At 30.8% G+C, this 19,021-nt stretch overlaps 1 protein-coding gene across 1 annotated transcript; it reads left to right on the top strand.

Annotated features, from left to right (window-relative positions):
• The first annotated feature begins 166 nt into the window (after positions 1-166).
• Positions 167-16,093, top strand: LOC139985786 (high mobility group protein DSP1). The gene is made up of 5 exons (XM_072000514.1): positions 167-2,007; positions 9,837-10,061; positions 13,604-13,767; positions 13,936-14,110; positions 14,317-16,093. The coding sequence occupies exons 1-5, from the start codon at positions 1,312-1,314 to the stop codon at positions 14,425-14,427; spliced, it is 1,371 nt and encodes a 456-aa protein (XP_071856615.1). The 5' UTR covers positions 167-1,311; the 3' UTR covers positions 14,428-16,093.
• The last annotated feature ends 2,928 nt before the right edge of the window (positions 16,094-19,021 follow it).

Raw genomic sequence — 19,021 nt, 5'->3', positions numbered from 1 at the left:
CGTACTCGGGTTTTCCTTTGTGAGCGGGCGGGTGAAAGCGTGGCTTGGCAACGCTGTACGAGTTCGCCGGCGTCCGCTGGAAGGAAGGCTAAGCTCGTGCAAGTGGAAAAAAGACAGAGGAACGCGGAGAAAGAGACAAACAGACAAGTAGTGAGTGAGACTTCGGGTCGGTGTGGAAGGGGATCGGGTTGGAGAAAGAGAAAGAGAGAATATACAAGCGTCCAGCCAGCCCGTCCTCGCCAGGTTCGCCCTCTGTGTGTGCGGCATCGCGTGTAGAGTCGGTGGCGAGAGAAGCAATCCGCGCGTAAGCTTCTCCATGTGAAAAAGCTATTACGCGTTCCACTACCACTGTGCAAGAGCCAACGTCGGTGTGTATATACACGTAAAAGAAGCATTGCGTCTCTATGCGAGCGTGGTGTCGCATAGAGTGCGTAATTAGCACCGTGTGTACGAGCAAGTAGAGAGAAGAGGTCGTCACGTTTTCGAGGGAAGAAAAGGGCAATATAGATATATATATATATATATGTATATATATATATATACTATGTATTTTTCGTAAGGGGAACGATAGTGCACGCATAAATGAACGAAGATACATATTTATTATTAAATATCATTATCGGTGACTTCGAAAAGAAACGTTGTGTCTCCCGAATGAAAGGCTCTATGAGTACTTAGGGGAGGGAAGAAAAGGGAAAGAGAGAAAGAGAAGGAGAGCGAAGAGAGAAGAGACGGCAAGAGAAAGAGGGAGAAAAAGAGAGACGGAGAGACGCGGCAGTGTATCTGTCGATGGTGGGGAGACAGAGGGAAAAAGAAAGAGCTAGAAGGGGAGAGAGAGCGCCCTCCCCTACCCACCCGCCCGCCCTCCTCCTCTACCCGCCATACCTACTCACGGAGCTAACGAACGGTTGAGCGTAGCGTCGAGTAGACCGCATCCCAAGTATAACGTACGTATTCACGAGGACCTCCTCTATACATCGTCGTGGAAAAAGCAGCGTGTATGAAGCTGCTTGTGCTACCAGGAGTACTAGTAGTGATCGTGTAGTGCGCCGGCTGGACAAGAGAAACGTGGTGTGACAGTGAGAACACAGTAGCGCGTGCGGTGCGTGTCGCGCGATACACGACGGTCACGAACAGGATCCCGTACGAATGTGAGGGTGCGTGTGCGTACATGTGTGTGTGCGTGTAAAGAGGTATACTTTGTCGGTGGTGTGAGAGCAAGCGAGCGAGTGCGTGCGCGCGCGCACAGCGTTCGCGTGCGTATGTGTGCATGTCCTGTATGAGGGAGACAGAGGAGCGTATGTGTGGTGTATGAGTGCGTGTCGTGTAATTTCTTCGTGCATCCTCTTCTTTTCCTTGGTTGGTGGTACCGTTTGTGGTAAACGAGGCCGAAGTGACAGACAGACCGTCCGCGTGTACGATATGTCGGAACACCACCGCGTTGCCGGTGGCTGGGGCACAGCAAGCCCAGGAAGCCGCGAGGATGCCTCCGGTGGTACCGCCTGGTGGCCTTCGGGTTTAAACGCCGTATCTGCCGAACAACAACAGCAACAACAGCAGCAACAGCAACAACAGCAGAATTTACATCAACACCTGATGAATCAACAGCAACAGCAGTTAACGCAACAACAGCAAGCACAGCAACAGCATCATCAGGATATCGTTAGGAGTACCGCTGCCGCTACCCAGCAGCTTTTCTCCTACAAGATGGCCTCCAGCTTTCAGAATCCAGCCACCACGGGCACACAGTCGAATCCCGTCTCGACGTCTACGCCGGTTGGCTCCTGCATGAGGGGAGGCTATGATTATAGATTAGGAACGGGGCCCGGAACAGGCGGAGGTGTACCTGGTACACCTTCCGCACCACCGCCTGGCGTACAGTGGTGGTACCCAGGTGGAGTTATGGACGCCGGACAGAACAACCTGCATCAGCAATTGCAGGGCCAACAACAGCAGCACCTCTCGCCCATTACCACACAAACGTCCACGCCCCCCGTTATGTCCCCGGTATGTTGCGACCACGATCGACCCCCTTTATGCTTCCTCTTTTTCTCGTTATTGCCTGCTTTTTAATTTCATACAAGTATATTCTATTGTTTTTTTCACCCTATACATCATTATATTTACATACATTTATATATATATTTTTCGCTTACTTCTATTTGCGCGGGATTCTTTTATGCACTTGGAAGAAAAGCGGCTGAGATACGGTCTTTTAATATTTCTTGTCAATCAGTTTCGTATCGCTTTTTAACCGATAGGTTTAACATCTCTCTCATTCTAACTTATTAAATATGTTGCGGTTTCTTTCAAAAAGTTGCACTTCTGTTGCATCTCGTTCTTCAACTACCTTTTTCTGTTCTTTTTTCGTAGATAAAGCGAGAAATCTATTAGTGGTTTGTTAGTAACTGTGCGAAACACTGAAAAGAGAAGTACTTTTTTCTAGTGTTTTACGCTTAGTGATATAGAATAATACTTGTAACAAATATCTGAGTTGTACAGTTTCTCTCTTTTGTTTTGAGAAGAACTGACGAAAAGAAGAAAATCGATTTCGACTAGCTGGGCAAGCATCACTATTTCATTCTGTCTGTGAATCGAAGAGAAAGAGTAAAGTAAAGAGTATAATTACAGTAATTATGATAACACGTGACTGAACGTCAATTTCTCCTTAGCCGTGTAATATCTTCATAAAGACATGCTTTAATATGCGAGAATAATTCTAAGAATTTTGAACTCCTGTTATTCTGTTTGTCTCGGCTGTAAAAGTTTAAATGGTCGTCATTGTGATGGTTATACTTTGACACGAACGACGTTTTGAATCATTATAACCGTAGCTATGTCGCCGAACTGTTTATCTCAATGTTATTAAGGGAAAGCACTTAGCAGAAAATAATCAGATGGATTTATACTTCATCTCAAATATCTAACAATTGGATTATCAAGGGCAATACGCTTGAAAATATTCTTTATTTTTGTCTTGTTAATTTTTTATCTTCTATACTCTATTGAAATTACCGATAAATCACTATTGTCATTAAGACAAATTTCATTTTATGTATTTAGTTGACAAAACATGTCGACGATCGATGATAATTGACTCAAATTAGTCATGAATTTTCGGCTCTATTTGCGTTGAAAAAATCTTAATAACTGATTCTATCGTGCTTGCTTTCGTACTACCGTCTGCGTTTCATCCTGACTCGCGTCTCTTGCCCCACCGACCGTTGTCCGCTATTGATTCCGGGTTTCGTGCGGCCTTCTTCGTACGTACGTTCGTACAGCGGCTCTTGCCGTGCCGGTTCCCTTCTTTTTTTTCGATTCCTCTGATCGAAGTGTTTTAGGCATTCACGATTGGAAATAGAAATTCCGATTGATCGACGTTCCTTTGATAAGAAATCATTTTGTTCTTAGTTTGCTTTTTCCATTTTAACGCAACAAAATTCTATTTTATAAAATTTTCAAATGTTTCTTCTTTAGAATTTTCTTCATTTATTCGTGGCTGTATTTTATTTGATTTTTTTCAGATATTTTAATTACTTGGAATATTTTGGCCATATTTGAATACTATTTCGTAATACCTATTTAAAAATTTCTATTTTTTCAAAGATTTTCTGGACGATTTGAAGTTTAGTTTTTGATCGTTCTGGTTAAAGTTTTAATCGTCAGTAGAGAAAAAAATTCTAATTCGCAGCATCATTTCTTTGGTACAAAGAGGCGCCACTTTTTAATTGGTTTCGTTGATTAAATACGAAATGAAGAATTTTATTTTTCAGAGATTCTGAGTGATTTAAAACTTTTTTAGTCGTTTCCTTTATTCGTATATTTATTATTAATAAGTAAAAGAAGCTCCGAGCAATCGTATGTCCGATATTGAAAAATATTCGCATTGGAATTGATTTCGCGAATCAAATATAAAATTCATATCTCCGTATTGTTGGTTCGTGTTTTATTCATTTATATTGGAGAAAAGAAATTTAGACTCTTCGATGAAAGTTAGGCAATTTTCCGCTTTATTTATAAAATAAAGTAACGAAATTATAGTCATTTTTTCCTCATGAATTTCCTAAAATTGGTGACTGTTCGAAGGTTGAGCACAAAAGAGTAATTCTACTTCTCAATGACGTTAAAAGTATAAAATTCTGTTTCGTGAATACTGTTCTTCATCTTCTATTTTACTGGATTTTATGATTGCAGTTATTCAAGTATATTATTACATTTCCTGTACACAAGTTCGTGTTAAATTTACAGAAAAATATTCAAGAATATTCAGCTTTTTAATTCTTCTAACGATAAATTAAACTCTATTTCAACCCTGTAAAGTTTCAGGATACTTCAAAATTTCAGAAGGATTATGTTTCATATTTTAATATGATCTTTCATATTAAACTCTAACACGTACATAATACATATATAAAATACATAAATGCATAAATACATAATATGCGATGAATATAAATTATAAATCCCTAAGGAAAAATAAAAGTAATACTAGCAATATTGAATCTGGGTATTCCAATATTTTCGGGAAATTACAAAATCCTTCGAATACTTTTAGTTATTTCTCCACGATATTACATATACTGGTTCTATAATTGTCTGATTTTTGTCCTAATTTCAGTAAGTTTTAATTCATGTATATGTTCTAGTCTAATTAGAGATGAGCCGCACGTGTTTAATAATACAATTTGATATCTGTACTGCGTATCTTTTAACGGCAAAATTAATTGCCTGTTTATGAATTATTTAACGTTTGGGAAGCAAAAAATACACGCTAATCAGACTGTTTCAAATCATAATATCAATTTTTGTGCATATTTTAACAGTAGAGTTACAAGCATAGACTGTACAATGATAAACGTGTGTCAGTATATAAATATCCACACATTGTAAAGTTGTCCTGTGACAAGTTCAAATTTAGCGAGATGTCAACAAGTTACTGTTGAATCTCTTACATACGTGATGCATTAGGAATAGATTTCTTACATTGTACTTAATGTAAATATACATGCTACGATATTTCTTCAGAGCACTTAGTTCGAAGCATGAAATGATCATCTTGAAATAATTTTGAAAAGAATATGATTAAAAATACTTTTATTCAAAAATATGGTATGAGACACTGTATTATAATAGATATGAAACACATAAACTTATTAATTTGAAATTATTACTTCATTATCACTAATCTTTATTAATCTAGAATCGCGCGATATTAACAATATGAGTTATTAACACGTCACTGATGAAACACGTAAAATTATTACTTCCCTACAACTTTTTATTGCTCCGGAATCGCAATGTTAGAGAATGTCGGTTAAGAATGTCTGTCTTTAAAAATACCGTGTTTTTTCCCCGAGATTCCAATAAAGAGCATTCAATATCGCGGAGCATTGAAAACGTATTTGGAGCAATATTAAAAGCAGAGCTCGAATGAAAGTTAAGATTAAAGTCTCTGTATCTATCAGATGGAGAGAAAGTCAGAAAGTGGTCCGAAAATTTAAGATTACAGTGATAGAGGTAAATGGAGGAAATAAACTTACGTTCTTTCTCCTTGGATAAAATGTTGAATGTATGGTTATTCAAGAAAACCTTCTTTGCAATTTTCTCTTTGCGAAAAGAAAAGATTGGAACTATTGATTCGATTATGTGTACATCTCATAAAATAATAAACGATATTCGTTCAGAAATATTGCGACTTTTACGTTATAGATTTTACCGAAACAGTAAAAGTTATTTCGAGAGGAATTTAAAAAATGAACATAAAATTTATTTTGTATATATTTTTCATATATAAATATATGTATGAAATATACAAACATATGTTTTTCAAGGGTTTTTAAAACTCCAAAAGATCTCTATTGGATTTAGGATCTTGGAATTTTTTATAATTTCTTTCCGTCGAATTTTACTTTACAATAAACTTAGGAGTTAATCCTCTTAGTTGTTCTGACTACTTTTCGATATCAGGGAATAAACGATGCTCCGATTTCATCAATAAATAGTTTGAGCTATGGGATATTTGAAATGCCACCTATTTATTCGGTGATATGTTTGGACATAAATTTGAAACAGTAATCAATTTTCGATGAAACTTTATGTAGTGATTCAAAATGGTTTATGTATCAAATCTTTATATAATATGTTTCTATTGTACGAACGTGATTACACGGAGGATTTACTGAAACATTATAACTGCAAACGATAGTTGCAAACATCGTAAAACAATATCGTAAATGAGAAACCGGTATTAACAGTAATAAATGATTCCTTAATCTTCAACGAAGACACATTGAAAAACGTTTAAATATGGAAAAATATCTCCATTATTTTTAATGTTTGATTAATTCCTGAGATCAGTTAAGATCTTATATTCCTTGACAACGTGTTTTAGTTATAGCAATATAAAGTTTTGAATAGTGGATCGAGTGGTTTATATTATTCTTAACTGTGATGCAGTCTTCGGACTTTTATATCGTAATCCTTGTACCAACCAGTAAAAAGAAACAAGAATTTATGTATGTCTGCAACAATTCTTTTGTATTTTTTTCAAACTTGAGAATATTTTTAATAACAGAACAACACAGATTGTTTCGAAATTGATCCAGTGTGACGTAGTAGCGTTAGGAGGAATTCAATCTTTATAACATATGGTATAATTTTTGGAGTTCAAAATGATGTACATATAATGAATTCTTATTTTTCAGATATTGCAGATGAAAGTATTGCTACATTTTTAACAGTTTGATCGAATTTTGACATTCTCTAGTATGTTAATTGTCAAATTATCTTAAACATGATTACAGAACATTATTTTTTTTTGTAAAGGAAATGAAATGCAGCAATGAAGAATACATATTGCACGATTATTCATGAAATGCATATTAGTTCGTATATTTTATCATTACAGAAATCTTAGAACATATGGTTGCAATTTTAGAATTTAAAAAAGATTAGAAGTAAATTAAATTTTAGTTTTCTTCAGAATCATATCCTTTTGGTGAAATTTGTTCTTCAAGTTATCATATTATCTCTTAATCTTTAAATAATTGAACACTTATTTGACTTGTTTCCGTCAAAACGTATTAAATAACGTACATAAAGATACAATAAAAAGAAGTTATTTGTTAACTGGTTGGATAATTTAAGCGTATTTAAATAAATGAATAGCTTTGGAATTAATTTGTTTTGAGTTGAAAAGACATCTCAGTAGTAAGGTTTTATAATTTAAAGTGGATTCTTATCATTGAGTAAATTATACTTTTTACGAATGTTTAAAGAAAATATTTTTACTTGATCATTTGCACTCAATATTTTACGAAATCTCCATTTACAAATACACAAGACATAATATTAAAAACTTTGTGCAGAAATTCTTGCAATTTATTATCTCTTAATTTATTAATTATACAGAATTTTATTTTTTGTCGATATAAATTTACAGAAGAGTAAATAACTATATGAAATACATTATTTCTACATCAATATTTTATATCTACATTGACCTTAAAGTTTATAAAAAAAGATAAGGTTTTTTTGAAACAAAAAGTAATAACCAATAGTAGTGAGGTACATGGCATAAATACAAAATTGTTTTTAAGATATCGAACAAGATGTTAGTAATATACTGATATAAGTATCGCTGTAAGTGATATATAAATTTTGTTCATAGATTTAAAATGCAGTACACATAAAAAGAATCCAATCTTCAAAGTTTTTACTGATAAGTTTTAATACGATATAAATTTAAAATACAACATCTACGAAACTTAAAGTAATATATTAATAATATTAAATTAAATTAAATTAAATTAGAGTACATTCTTTCAGGAAATCTTCTCTTGAAAATCCAATGAATTGTGTTCAGTATTTCATTTTATTATCTAAATCGTCCATCTTTTTTCTTCGGCAGTTTCTATTAATTAGATAAATAATTGAACTAAATTTTAATATTAAACAAATATTAAACAAATGGGGGATATCAATTTCTGTTTGATCGTATATGTAAATATTTGTTGGGTACACGTAGTAACATGCAATCTAGAAGTAATTTTAGTTGATGCTGAAAACACGATCTCGTTTAATGAAGTTTGTACATACATCAATGTTCATTACGAACACTAACGATGTTCGCAAAATTTTAACTTTCTCGTACTACGCCGTTCGTTTCGAAAATATATTTCTAAAGTACTTATTTTTTGTTATCACAATGTAAATTATAATTCTCTTTTCCGTATAATACGCATCGCTAATAAAATTAGTTTATCGTGATGTCATGTAGTATAATTAAGTACTCTTCATTCATCTTTTTGTTTTATCATTTACCATTCTCATTTTACTGGAAACTGTAAAAGACATACAATATAATATAAGCATGGTCTTTATTACAACAATTCTTCTTTTTGTACTGTTATTCATAGAGAATGCATACAGATTTGTTCTGCTATATTTTATGGGTTTCATACTCAGGGAAAGGAAAATAATTTACTCTTCGATAGGTATATTACATTAAATAGATTACAAGATATTCCATATAAGTATAATGATCAAATGAATTATGATATTCTCACATTAGATGCATTTTTCGTTTCTATTTTCAACCACAATGAAATTGTAGTTTAAAATAGATACTGTAACTTTATAATAATAATATGCAGTATGATATTAACAGTAGTATAATATACTGTTTAATATCCGATAAATAGTACACGATAATAATTGTTTAGTTGTCGACTAGCTTGTCGCCAATTCATTGTTATCTATAACTGTACGATGTTAATAAATTATTTGGAATAATTCATTTTAACTTATATTATCACTAGGTTTCATTAATAAACTTGGAACAAAATATTGACTTGCAGAACACTATTTAAATTATATACAAAATGTTGGTGAATGTTATCTTTAACAAGAAGATAACAGTACTAGACATCACGCAATAAATTAATATTTGAAACTTATTTATATATTTATTAAAAGATTATATGTATATTATATATTAGATATTAGAAATGATATTCATGACAATTATGCTTATTAATACAATAATGTATTATACAATCATCATATATTATATTATGTCATGAAGGAATTTTGTTTCCTGTACACATAGTGTTTTAAACAGCTAGCTTCTAGAATTATAACATAGCTGCACGCAATACTATTATGCGCCTGGTATTATTTTCGTCTACGAAGCAATGCTTTGCACGCAGGGAGAAAATCTGATTAGAAATAAAAAACTTTATTTTCCAGAATCCCTTTATTAGATTCCGGATTCGTATATTAGAGATAAAAAGGTCATTACCAATATATTGCACGTTATAGTAGTAATGGGTTAAATTAACATGTAGATACGTCTCGATATGGACTAATTATTCGATATCTTTTAACAATTATTCAGACAGATTTTGGCTTTGGATGAGAGTATCGAAGAAGTTTCAAAGCTAATTTGAATAATATTCGCTGGAAAACACGTCTTTAGAGGCGGCTTCTGGTCTATTCAAACATTTGGCAACCCAATACAGTATTCATACCTGTATATTATGTTTAGAGTAGAGTTTATCACAATGTAAAACAAAAGAGAATTCTACGCATCACAAAATATGATGGCTCGAATCTTGTAACTTTGAGCCAATCTACATTACCAATTCGATACGATAATTAATCAATTTCTGCAAGAAAAAGAGAAAAAGAAGAATAGCAATTTTTTTAGTCTGTTCGTTTTGCGTTAAAAATAAAACGCGAGCGAATTCTTCCTTTTTTAAAATATTCGTTAAACGAGAGTTAAGAGGACACTGATAATTACCACCGTGTTTTTAATAATGATTCTTTTATTGCAGCACCAGATACAGCAGTTACCGCAGCAGAATAATCTCCAGCAAAATAACGCTCAGAGTTTACAACAACGAGACAATATGCCGAGAGGAAAAGATTCGAAGCCAAGAGGACGGATGACCGCATACGCGTTCTTCGTGCAAACATGTCGTCAAGAACATAAAAAGAAACACCCCGAGGAAAAGATTGTCTTTCGAGAATTCTCTAAAAAGTGTGCAATGAGGTGGAAGGTAAGAGACATTAAAATATTTCTGAAACTTCATTTATTTGAGATATAATTAAAATTCTATCGTTTTACTTGCAAATTAATAATAATGAAATTATAAAAGCATGTTACACATTTTATAGGGAACAAAATATATGGGTCTTTCAGAAGTACACGTTGACCAATTCTATAAATTGAAAAATACAGAAAAGTGACGATGTAACAAACTGTTCTTCGAATTCACCTTAGAATTTATCATTATTTATGTTATTTATCATCATAATGAACTTATGGAAGTAAGTCATTTGTTCTTTGAGAATTGAATATTAATTATTCGTGTCATGAAATTAAGAAATTAATAAAAAATGAAGTTGTTTAGTTCCGTTTCTGAGAGGCTCATGTAAAAAGTTTATTGTTAATAACCAGAATTTACAGATTGTCTTTGTTTTAAATAATATTCGTTTGATTTAAAGCTTGATAATTTAGAAAACTAAAGTAAATTTATGATTAAGCAAGATAAAGGGTTTTACAGAAATAAAGGAAAAAAGATCAAAATTCAGACAGCATACTTACCAGAAAGATTTAATCAATGAAAATAGTATGTACATATAAGCAAAAATTATTGTCGTGCACTTATTTATATTTTTAGAATTATTTATCAAAATTTTTCACTGTAGGATAGCATGGATGTTATAATTAATATGTGTTTAGTTCATTAATTATAATAATATTAACACAAGACTAATAATGCTAATAAATTATAATGTAATAATTATTACAGTTACATTAGTTACAATCTATTATTTTTGCATTGTTCTGCATATTGTAAAATGTAGTATAATTTCCGAACTTCACAGCATTTACGTCTTTGTGGAAGTTAAATTTTCAAAAACTGATTTAATTACCAGATATATATCTAGCAGCATAATTCTACATATTTTATGTAATCCTATAATTGAATAATGTGGCTTATAAAATCGAGATTTGCACATTAATATAAAGAGCATGATATATATTTTGTGATATATAATAAAATAGTACACATATAGGAACAAACCATCAGAAGAATATATTTTATATAGACATATTTTGCCGATATAAATATATAATAGAGAAACACAAACGTATTTAAACAAGATTAATAAGAATGCATAAGATGTAAAAGTATGATATTTGTTAGTGCGCATAATACTAAACTTCGAACGAAAAAAACCCTGATTGGATTTAGAATATATATTTCTAATGAAACTTCTTTACACTGTTTTAAGATATAAGTAACTATAATTAGTTCGTTAAACATGTTTCAGGAAATAATAATAATTCCTAGCGTTGTTCGCCGGAGTAAAAGTGTAACTAATTTAAGTAGTAATTTACAGTTAACTGACCTCATCTGGAAGTTGCTATACGTTGATTTCTTTGAAGATAACTTGTCCGTATCTTTTTATACATAAGGCAAGCTCCCACAGAATCATTTTGAGTTTTACAACAGTTTAAAGTTTTACAACAAACTGATAATAGTACAAGCTTTAAAAAAGAAATTATTTATGAAGTTACTAAAAAATATCTTAACTAATAAAGGAAAGAATTCTTGTAGGGAAATATTTTATATAAATATTTTGCAAATAGGTATATGTATTTCTTTTATGAATGAAGAATGTTATAGGTAGTTAGACGTTGATTTCAATGAATGAAATTCTTGTTTGATCGATACATAGTAATGAAATATTTCGATGAAATTATTTTTTTATAATACGAAGTATTGGGATGTTTTAGTGAAGCCATTTTTTTATAATATACCATCGATATTACGCTTACCATCGATAACCTTACGCTTAATTCTTGATTATATTTGTCTATGAAAACTTCTAGTCAGGAAAGTAGTTTTAAGATGAACAGATCAGGAATATTTCGGATTAACGGTTAATCATATACCTGCTACTACTTGGGATCTTGTCATAAGCTTGATTAGAAACAGGACCGGTTTACAACTCGTTGTTCCTTAGAGTTCGTCCCTTATATTGTATAGTATGCATCATGTCATAAAACTGATGGTATGCCAGTCACATGGCTGTCCTTTAATTTTTTAAATCGTTTACTTGAATTTTCTTTTATTCATTAAAAATATTGTAAAATGTACTATAAAATTCAGAGTTAAAATTTACTAATAGGTAATAAGGTCGTTAGCCTTTTTAACAAATTTTGGATTAAAATTAATTTTTCCTTTAATTTTGTCTAACACAAGTATAGTTAAATACGAGTTAAAACAGGTCAGAATTATTACTATTTGAATTACTATAAAACACGTAAATGCGAATCGTATCTTCCGTTAGGAAATAATTTTGTTTTACCAATTCTTTATATTTTGTATAATACTTATAAAACTACTGTGCAAAATATGTATAATAAAAGTATGATTAGAAAGCTGCAAGCGAATAAAATGTATCAATTTGAAATTGATTTACATTTTAGAAAATATTTTCACGTAATGTCTGTCACGATTACTTACTGTTTGATAAATATCTATAAAAAAAACATGTAATATTACTTATCGCAAACTTTTCGGTACGTTAAGAAGTTCAGATATATTTTTCGGTAGAAGAAGTTTTGCAAATGTGAAACAACGTCACTTTGAACAGGTGCTACTCCAACATCTGGTCATCCTACCCCTCGAAAAGGGAGAGACACTTTCTGCACGCTCCTCTTTTAGATTACAGACCAGATGGTCTTTACGATTAAAGACATTGACCTCCCATTATCTTACTAAAATGTTGGCCTCAGCAGCTGTAAAATTTTTAAATGTTCTTCCACGAACTATCTCGTTTTCAAGTATATTTTTGAGCGCATAAGGCTGGTTACATATATATAATTATATTATATACATTTTTGCATCTTCAATTCTTCCATGGATATATAAACTGTCGTAGTCTACTTATTATTAGGTATTCTCCAAATTAATAATATTTTAATTACTCGCCATATTAGCTTTTTCCTTTTTAATAAAATATGTCGTTCGTATTCTTTTGAGACGTAACAAGATGTCTAAGGTAGGAAAAAATATACTCAATAAAAAAATATTTTCAACCATATATAAAAATCACTTCTGCTTTGATTAATTCCAAGTTCATCTTCACGAATCCATTCTTGTACCTCATCATAAATGATTACAACAACAAAGACTATAAAAATATATTCAGGTTCTGTCAGTATTTGCAACGTGTAATAATATAATTATTACCTATTAGTTTTTTCTAATTTTTTAATTACAAGGATTAAATATCTCTGATTTTCCTCAATAATATTAAAAAAATATTAATCAGAATATTAAGTAATTTATATACATTTACATAAATAATATAAATCAGTTATTAATTTTTATTAATACTTTTCACAATTATTGCACTTTTATATATATGATTCAAATTATATTTACATTTTATAGTACTGCGTACATATATAAATGTGTGAACCAGTAAATGTATTATAGTTATAATTATTTTATGTAAATTATAAATTTAGTGTCACACAAGTATGTTTCTTATAATCATAATATGTACTATATGTTTGTAGACAATGTCAGATAAAGAAAAGAAGCGTTTTCACGAAATGGCTGAAAAAGATAAAAAGAGATACGATGCAGAGATGCAAAATTATACACCACCGAAAGGAGAAAGTAAAGGCAGGGGCAAAAAACGCAAACACATCAAAGACCATAATGCTCCTAAAAGATCGCTGTAAGTAAATGTGATGAAATTACATTAATGTTCATAATGTAATAAAACACAATTAATATATTCAGATAGTTTTTAATTACCTTTAATTATTATTTGCATTTATATTTATAAAACCATAATTTGTGTATGTGTGCGTATATAATAATGATATAACGTTTTATGCAATAGATCTGCCTTTTTCTGGTTCTGTAATGATGAACGTGGGAAGGTGAAAATGCTAAATCCTGAGTTTGGCGTAGGTGATATTGCTAAGGAACTTGGTAAAAAGTGGTCAGATGCAGATCCTGAAACCAAATCGAAATATGAGGCTATGGCAGAAAAGGATAAGGCTCGATATGAAAGAGTATGTATAACATAATTATATATGATTCAAACAAATTATTAGGCATTTTTTATTGCCTAATAATTTTTTATTTTATTTTATCTATTGTATTATTAAATATTAAATATATCTTATATTTAGAATTTAAACTACAGTATGTACGAATATATTGACAATGTTTGCAATGATTTATGTGAACTCGATATATATTATGTTTTGTTATTTAGGAAATGACTGCGTACAAAAAGAAAATGAAAGATGGTGCACCTGTAGTAGGAGTTCCAGCAAATACTGTAAAAAGTGACAGTGAAGAAGAGTATAAAGAAGATGATGAATAGCGGATGCACGACAAAATTTCATCTATCACCCCGTGTCCTTGATCCTGAAAGCATACCTCACCTACTGTACGTACCATTGATCTTAGCGTGAGCGTACTTACACCACTAGGAAAACAAATAACTAATCACCAGTCCCTGATTATTTACAATAATAATTAAATACCCGCGATTATAATAATTATTTTAAAATTGTATGTATGAGAGGAGCGAAAGAAGATCGTATGAATGACATTTGTATTTTAACATATTGATAGTAACATGTAAAATGGCGTAGGATAGCAGAATGGAAAGATATGGTGACCCTACTTTCTATCAGGTGGAAGGTGCAGGGGCTCAATCATTGTTGACATTATCTTCAGACTATGTTGAAAGCTGTTGCAGCTATATAAAACTGGATACGGCGGCTCCATAGTTGGGCGGTATCATTCGAAATAATTTGGTATTTATCAGTTCAGTTCATTCGCTGCCAGTGTAAGAAGACTTATTGTATATCCTTGTACAGAATATTTCTTTAAATCAAATCTGTCGCAGGTGGGGTATGGGGCTGCTTTGTATGAATGTAATTGATTTAAGTACGTGTCGTATAGTTGTAAGTATTAGGATAAGTATATATTTTAATGCAACTTCGATTCTACATCTGCGTCAACATGTGATAGTTTCCATAGACAATGTATTCTAAACCACGAGATTGAGCCTTATAGCTTATAAGTGATCGAAATCGAAACAAGATATTTAATTCGCAACTTTGTGAAATCAAAATTGGGCCGGTAACCCAGCCATGGAGCAGTAGTATAGTAAAAAGTACTATAAAAAACGTATAAAACACAATTAATTCTTATTCGTAAAAACAAGGCGATTCGATTTGTTTTAAATAAATGATGAAAATTTCATTTTTATGTTATCTTAGTAATAATTATAATTTCAAATCTTTTATAATCGTATAAAGCAATGAATTTTTGTTCTTATTGGAATTAGTGACTGTCGTTGAAGACAAATTAAAATAGAATTATTTGAGTTTTAGCAAATTGAAGTAGTCCCTGCCCTTACCATCGTCATTCTCCCTCTCATATTCATTTTCCAATAAAACGAATACGTTAAAATCCTTTCAGAATCATGTGATTCCGTTCATTGTTTAAGAAAGTAAGATAAGGCGTGTCTTGTATTGCCTCGAGTCATCTGGTGTACAGCAGGCTGTATTATAATAAATTATTGTGGTTTCTTGTAATATTAACATTCCTAGATCCTAGTGTGTACAGAATTTAATCATTGAGATTAGAGTCAACTTTGTAAGAAGCATACCAAAAAAAGCAGGCTAAGTAATGCAAATATGAATTTCGTGGCCAAGATTGGTATGCAAAATGAATATACAAGAGGCTTCTTTACAGTCAGACTGACTTGCACCTTGATTTGGCTCAACAGGTAACCACTACTTTTTGACATAAAAGCTTTTCATCTCCCTGCACATTATCATGTAATGTGTGATTATATAAGCAAAACCTGTTCTAGAGGGAGCTAGAGGATGAATACTGTAAAATATGAAATTGTAATATTTTAATACTGATTTGCAGATGTGCATAATTTTAACATAGCTGGTTAAAATGAATTGTACTGATACAAAGGTATCCACTTGATGGAGATAATTAATAAAAACAGATATTGAAAATTACGGCAGAATTTTCTGTGTTATTATAGGGGAATTATAACAGTTACAAAAAAATGTTTGTTTTGTATATCTCTTAGGATAAATAAACTTTTAAAAAAATATGTGAATATGTTTCTGGTACTGCTCCGAACCTGTTTCTAAGCATGTATATGTCCGAAATATTAGATTCTCAAAGCAGTACTAGATTTAGAGTACTAACATTTATATATATATATATTTATATATATTTATATAAAAGTAAGTATATATAGTCTCTATTTGTTTATGATATAAAGTATTATTTTTCACGCTGCTTTCTTATAATATGAAACATGTGCATTTTACACGTTTATGCTGGTGCTATTTACATCAGAATTAGAAGTTAACTTAAAATCGAAAGTAATGTGTTAACTTATTTCATGTTATACATATTACATATTTCAACGCAGAAGGATGTTACTGTACTTTTTTATATGTATCTCGTAGGTTCAAATAATTTTCTATTATTTTATATAAGTATTACTATAGATTATAAATGTACCATTGATATAGTATTCCTAATAATAGATGAATAATTGTTACCTATAATATAAATTTTTTCATTCATAATCTGCTAGAACAGTTCATTATTTCTTACCTATAATTTATGATTCAATGATGTGCATAAAACATTAATAAATGTAATAAATAATATTTATTTGATTTATAATCTTACTGTAATAAACTAGCGAACAAAATGTTTGCAAGATTTATCATTGCATTTAATTATAATCAAAAGAAATTATGTATACAAAATATTCACTATATAAAAGTTCAGTCCTTAATAATTGCGATATAGTGCATTCTAAATGAATATTTTGCTATTATATTGCAATATATCAATTATTATTACATAAAAATTTTCCAGGTCATTCTATAACTAGGATTATAATTGGATTTTGTTTTTGCTACAGATACATAACATTAGTATATTATTCTAAATAAAATACACATATATCTAAAAAATAAATTTAAAAATATATAATCAAATATATGCTACAGTGCAGTGCAATTACTGGAATTTATATATCGAATTGGGAAAATAACATTAATTCGATAAAGGCAAAACTCATAAAAATGATTGTATAACAATGTTATATTAATATTCTAAGTTATAAATGACTTATGAAAACAGAGAAATTTATGACATATGTTAGATATAACATTATACTACTCTAACTATAGAACTTTTCTGAAATCTTTCTGAAGATGATATATCTTAAATCTCGCAAATGAAAAATTTGTATAAATTAACAAAATATTTGTACAGTATTTTATTTTCTGTATAGGTAAGTATTGTTAGTAATAAGTGAATAAAGATATAAAAATGTTCTATTTTCTTTTATCTGTACAAGTAAACATAAAGAATGGTAAAAAATATAACTTTAATATATATTACTAAAATCTAATAATTGTTGTATTATTAACAAATAAGTTTCGAAGTTAATACTGTTAGATAAAATTGAAGATATATTAATGTTTTGAAAAATATATTTATATGAGGAATATATATTTTTTAACCCTTTGCAATCCGTTGTCGCTGTCGTAGCGATATTGTAAGTGGAACTAACAACTTCATTGTCGCTGTTGCGGCAACATAAAAGCAATAGTTTATTCCACACATTAACAATGAATAAGAAAGGTTCAAGTAATCCGTGTAGTTTATTTTTACATTTAAATTAAAATATTCTTCATTTTTCCTTAAAGATCTGTACTGTTACATTCCATGTATAATTGTACGTTAAAATTATTATAATCTTTTTTTTTATTTACTCTGAAAATGAAAAAAAATGAATTTTCGGAAAGCGAAGAGGAATTCGAACTTAGGTTTTATAGTGACGATTTGGCTGAAATTAATAGTATAAATGAAAGTAGATATAGTGACACCGAGAGCGATAGTGACAGCAGTGATATAATTAATCGAAGTCGGAAAGCTCGGCTTATTGAATCAGATACCGATGATACCGTAAGCCCCACCACGGAAGAGGATAATTGGATTAGTATTACAGAGGATGGGTACAGGCCCACAAGAGTAAATTATTCAATAGGACCAAAATCGATAGGACCACAAATTTCTTCTAATATTTTTGAACCTATTCAGTTTTTCAAACTATTTTTCACAAAACCACTTGTTGATGAAATAATAAAGGAAACAAATAACTATGCAAAATCTGTGTTGAATTCAAAGAATCTAACTAAAGACTCTATATGGCAAACATGGCATGATGTAAATGAAGATGAATTCTGGGCTTTCATTGGAGTCATCCTAAATATGGGTACAATGCCTATTTCTAACATGCAAGAATATTGGTCGACTAAACATAACAGTAGAATCCCTTTTTTTTCGGATATATTTACAAGAGCTCGATTCAATCAAATATTTTGGATGCTTCATTTAAAAACACCTGACTCAGGGAGCAAAAATCTTAAAACACATATACAACAAGCCAGCATTTTTTTAGACTATATAGATTCAAAATTTTCTGAACACTTTATACCTGGTCAAAATATTTGTTTACACGAATCAATAGTAACATTTAAAGGGAAAATTTCATTTATTACCTATAACCCTATTAAGCCAACAAAGTGGAGTATAAGAATATATGCGATGGTGGATTCTGAAACTGGTTATATCTATACTATCTTACCTTATTATGGGAGTATTACATCAGGAAATCTTATTCGTCCAGATTTACCAGTTAGCACTAGAATTCCATTGCATTTATATCAAAAGTTGTTAGATAAAATTCCAGAGGCACAGGGTTATCATATGTTTACTGATAGATATTATACCAGTATACCTTTGGCAGAAGAATTAATGAAAGTAAAATGTTACTTGACTGGTACCATAAAAGCTAATAGGAAAGATATTCCGATGTTTATTAAAAAGTCAAAGTTTTCAGATAAGAAGAT

Source organism: Bombus fervidus, chromosome 3 (assembly GCF_041682495.2).
Source record: "Bombus fervidus isolate BK054 chromosome 3, iyBomFerv1, whole genome shotgun sequence".
NCBI lineage: Eukaryota > Metazoa > Arthropoda > Insecta > Hymenoptera > Apidae > Bombus > Bombus fervidus.
The sequence above is the reverse complement of the archived record's forward strand: the minus strand, read 5'-3'. Positions and strand labels throughout refer to the sequence as shown.

What these genes read in the sequence shown, in the direction of transcription:
- LOC139985786 (XM_072000514.1), top strand. Translation starts at nt 1,312, where the DNA reads ATGAGTGCGTGTCGTGTAATTTCTTCGTGCATCCTCTTCTTTTCCTTG. An exon ending in AGTGTGCAATGAGGTGGAAG is followed by an intron (nt 10,062 to 13,603) that starts GTAAGAGACATT and finishes ATATGTTTGTAG; the next exon opens with ACAATGTCAGATAAAGAAAA. An exon ending in ATAAGGCTCGATATGAAAGA is followed by an intron (nt 14,111 to 14,316) that starts GTATGTATAACA and finishes TTTGTTATTTAG; the next exon opens with GAAATGACTGCGTACAAAAA.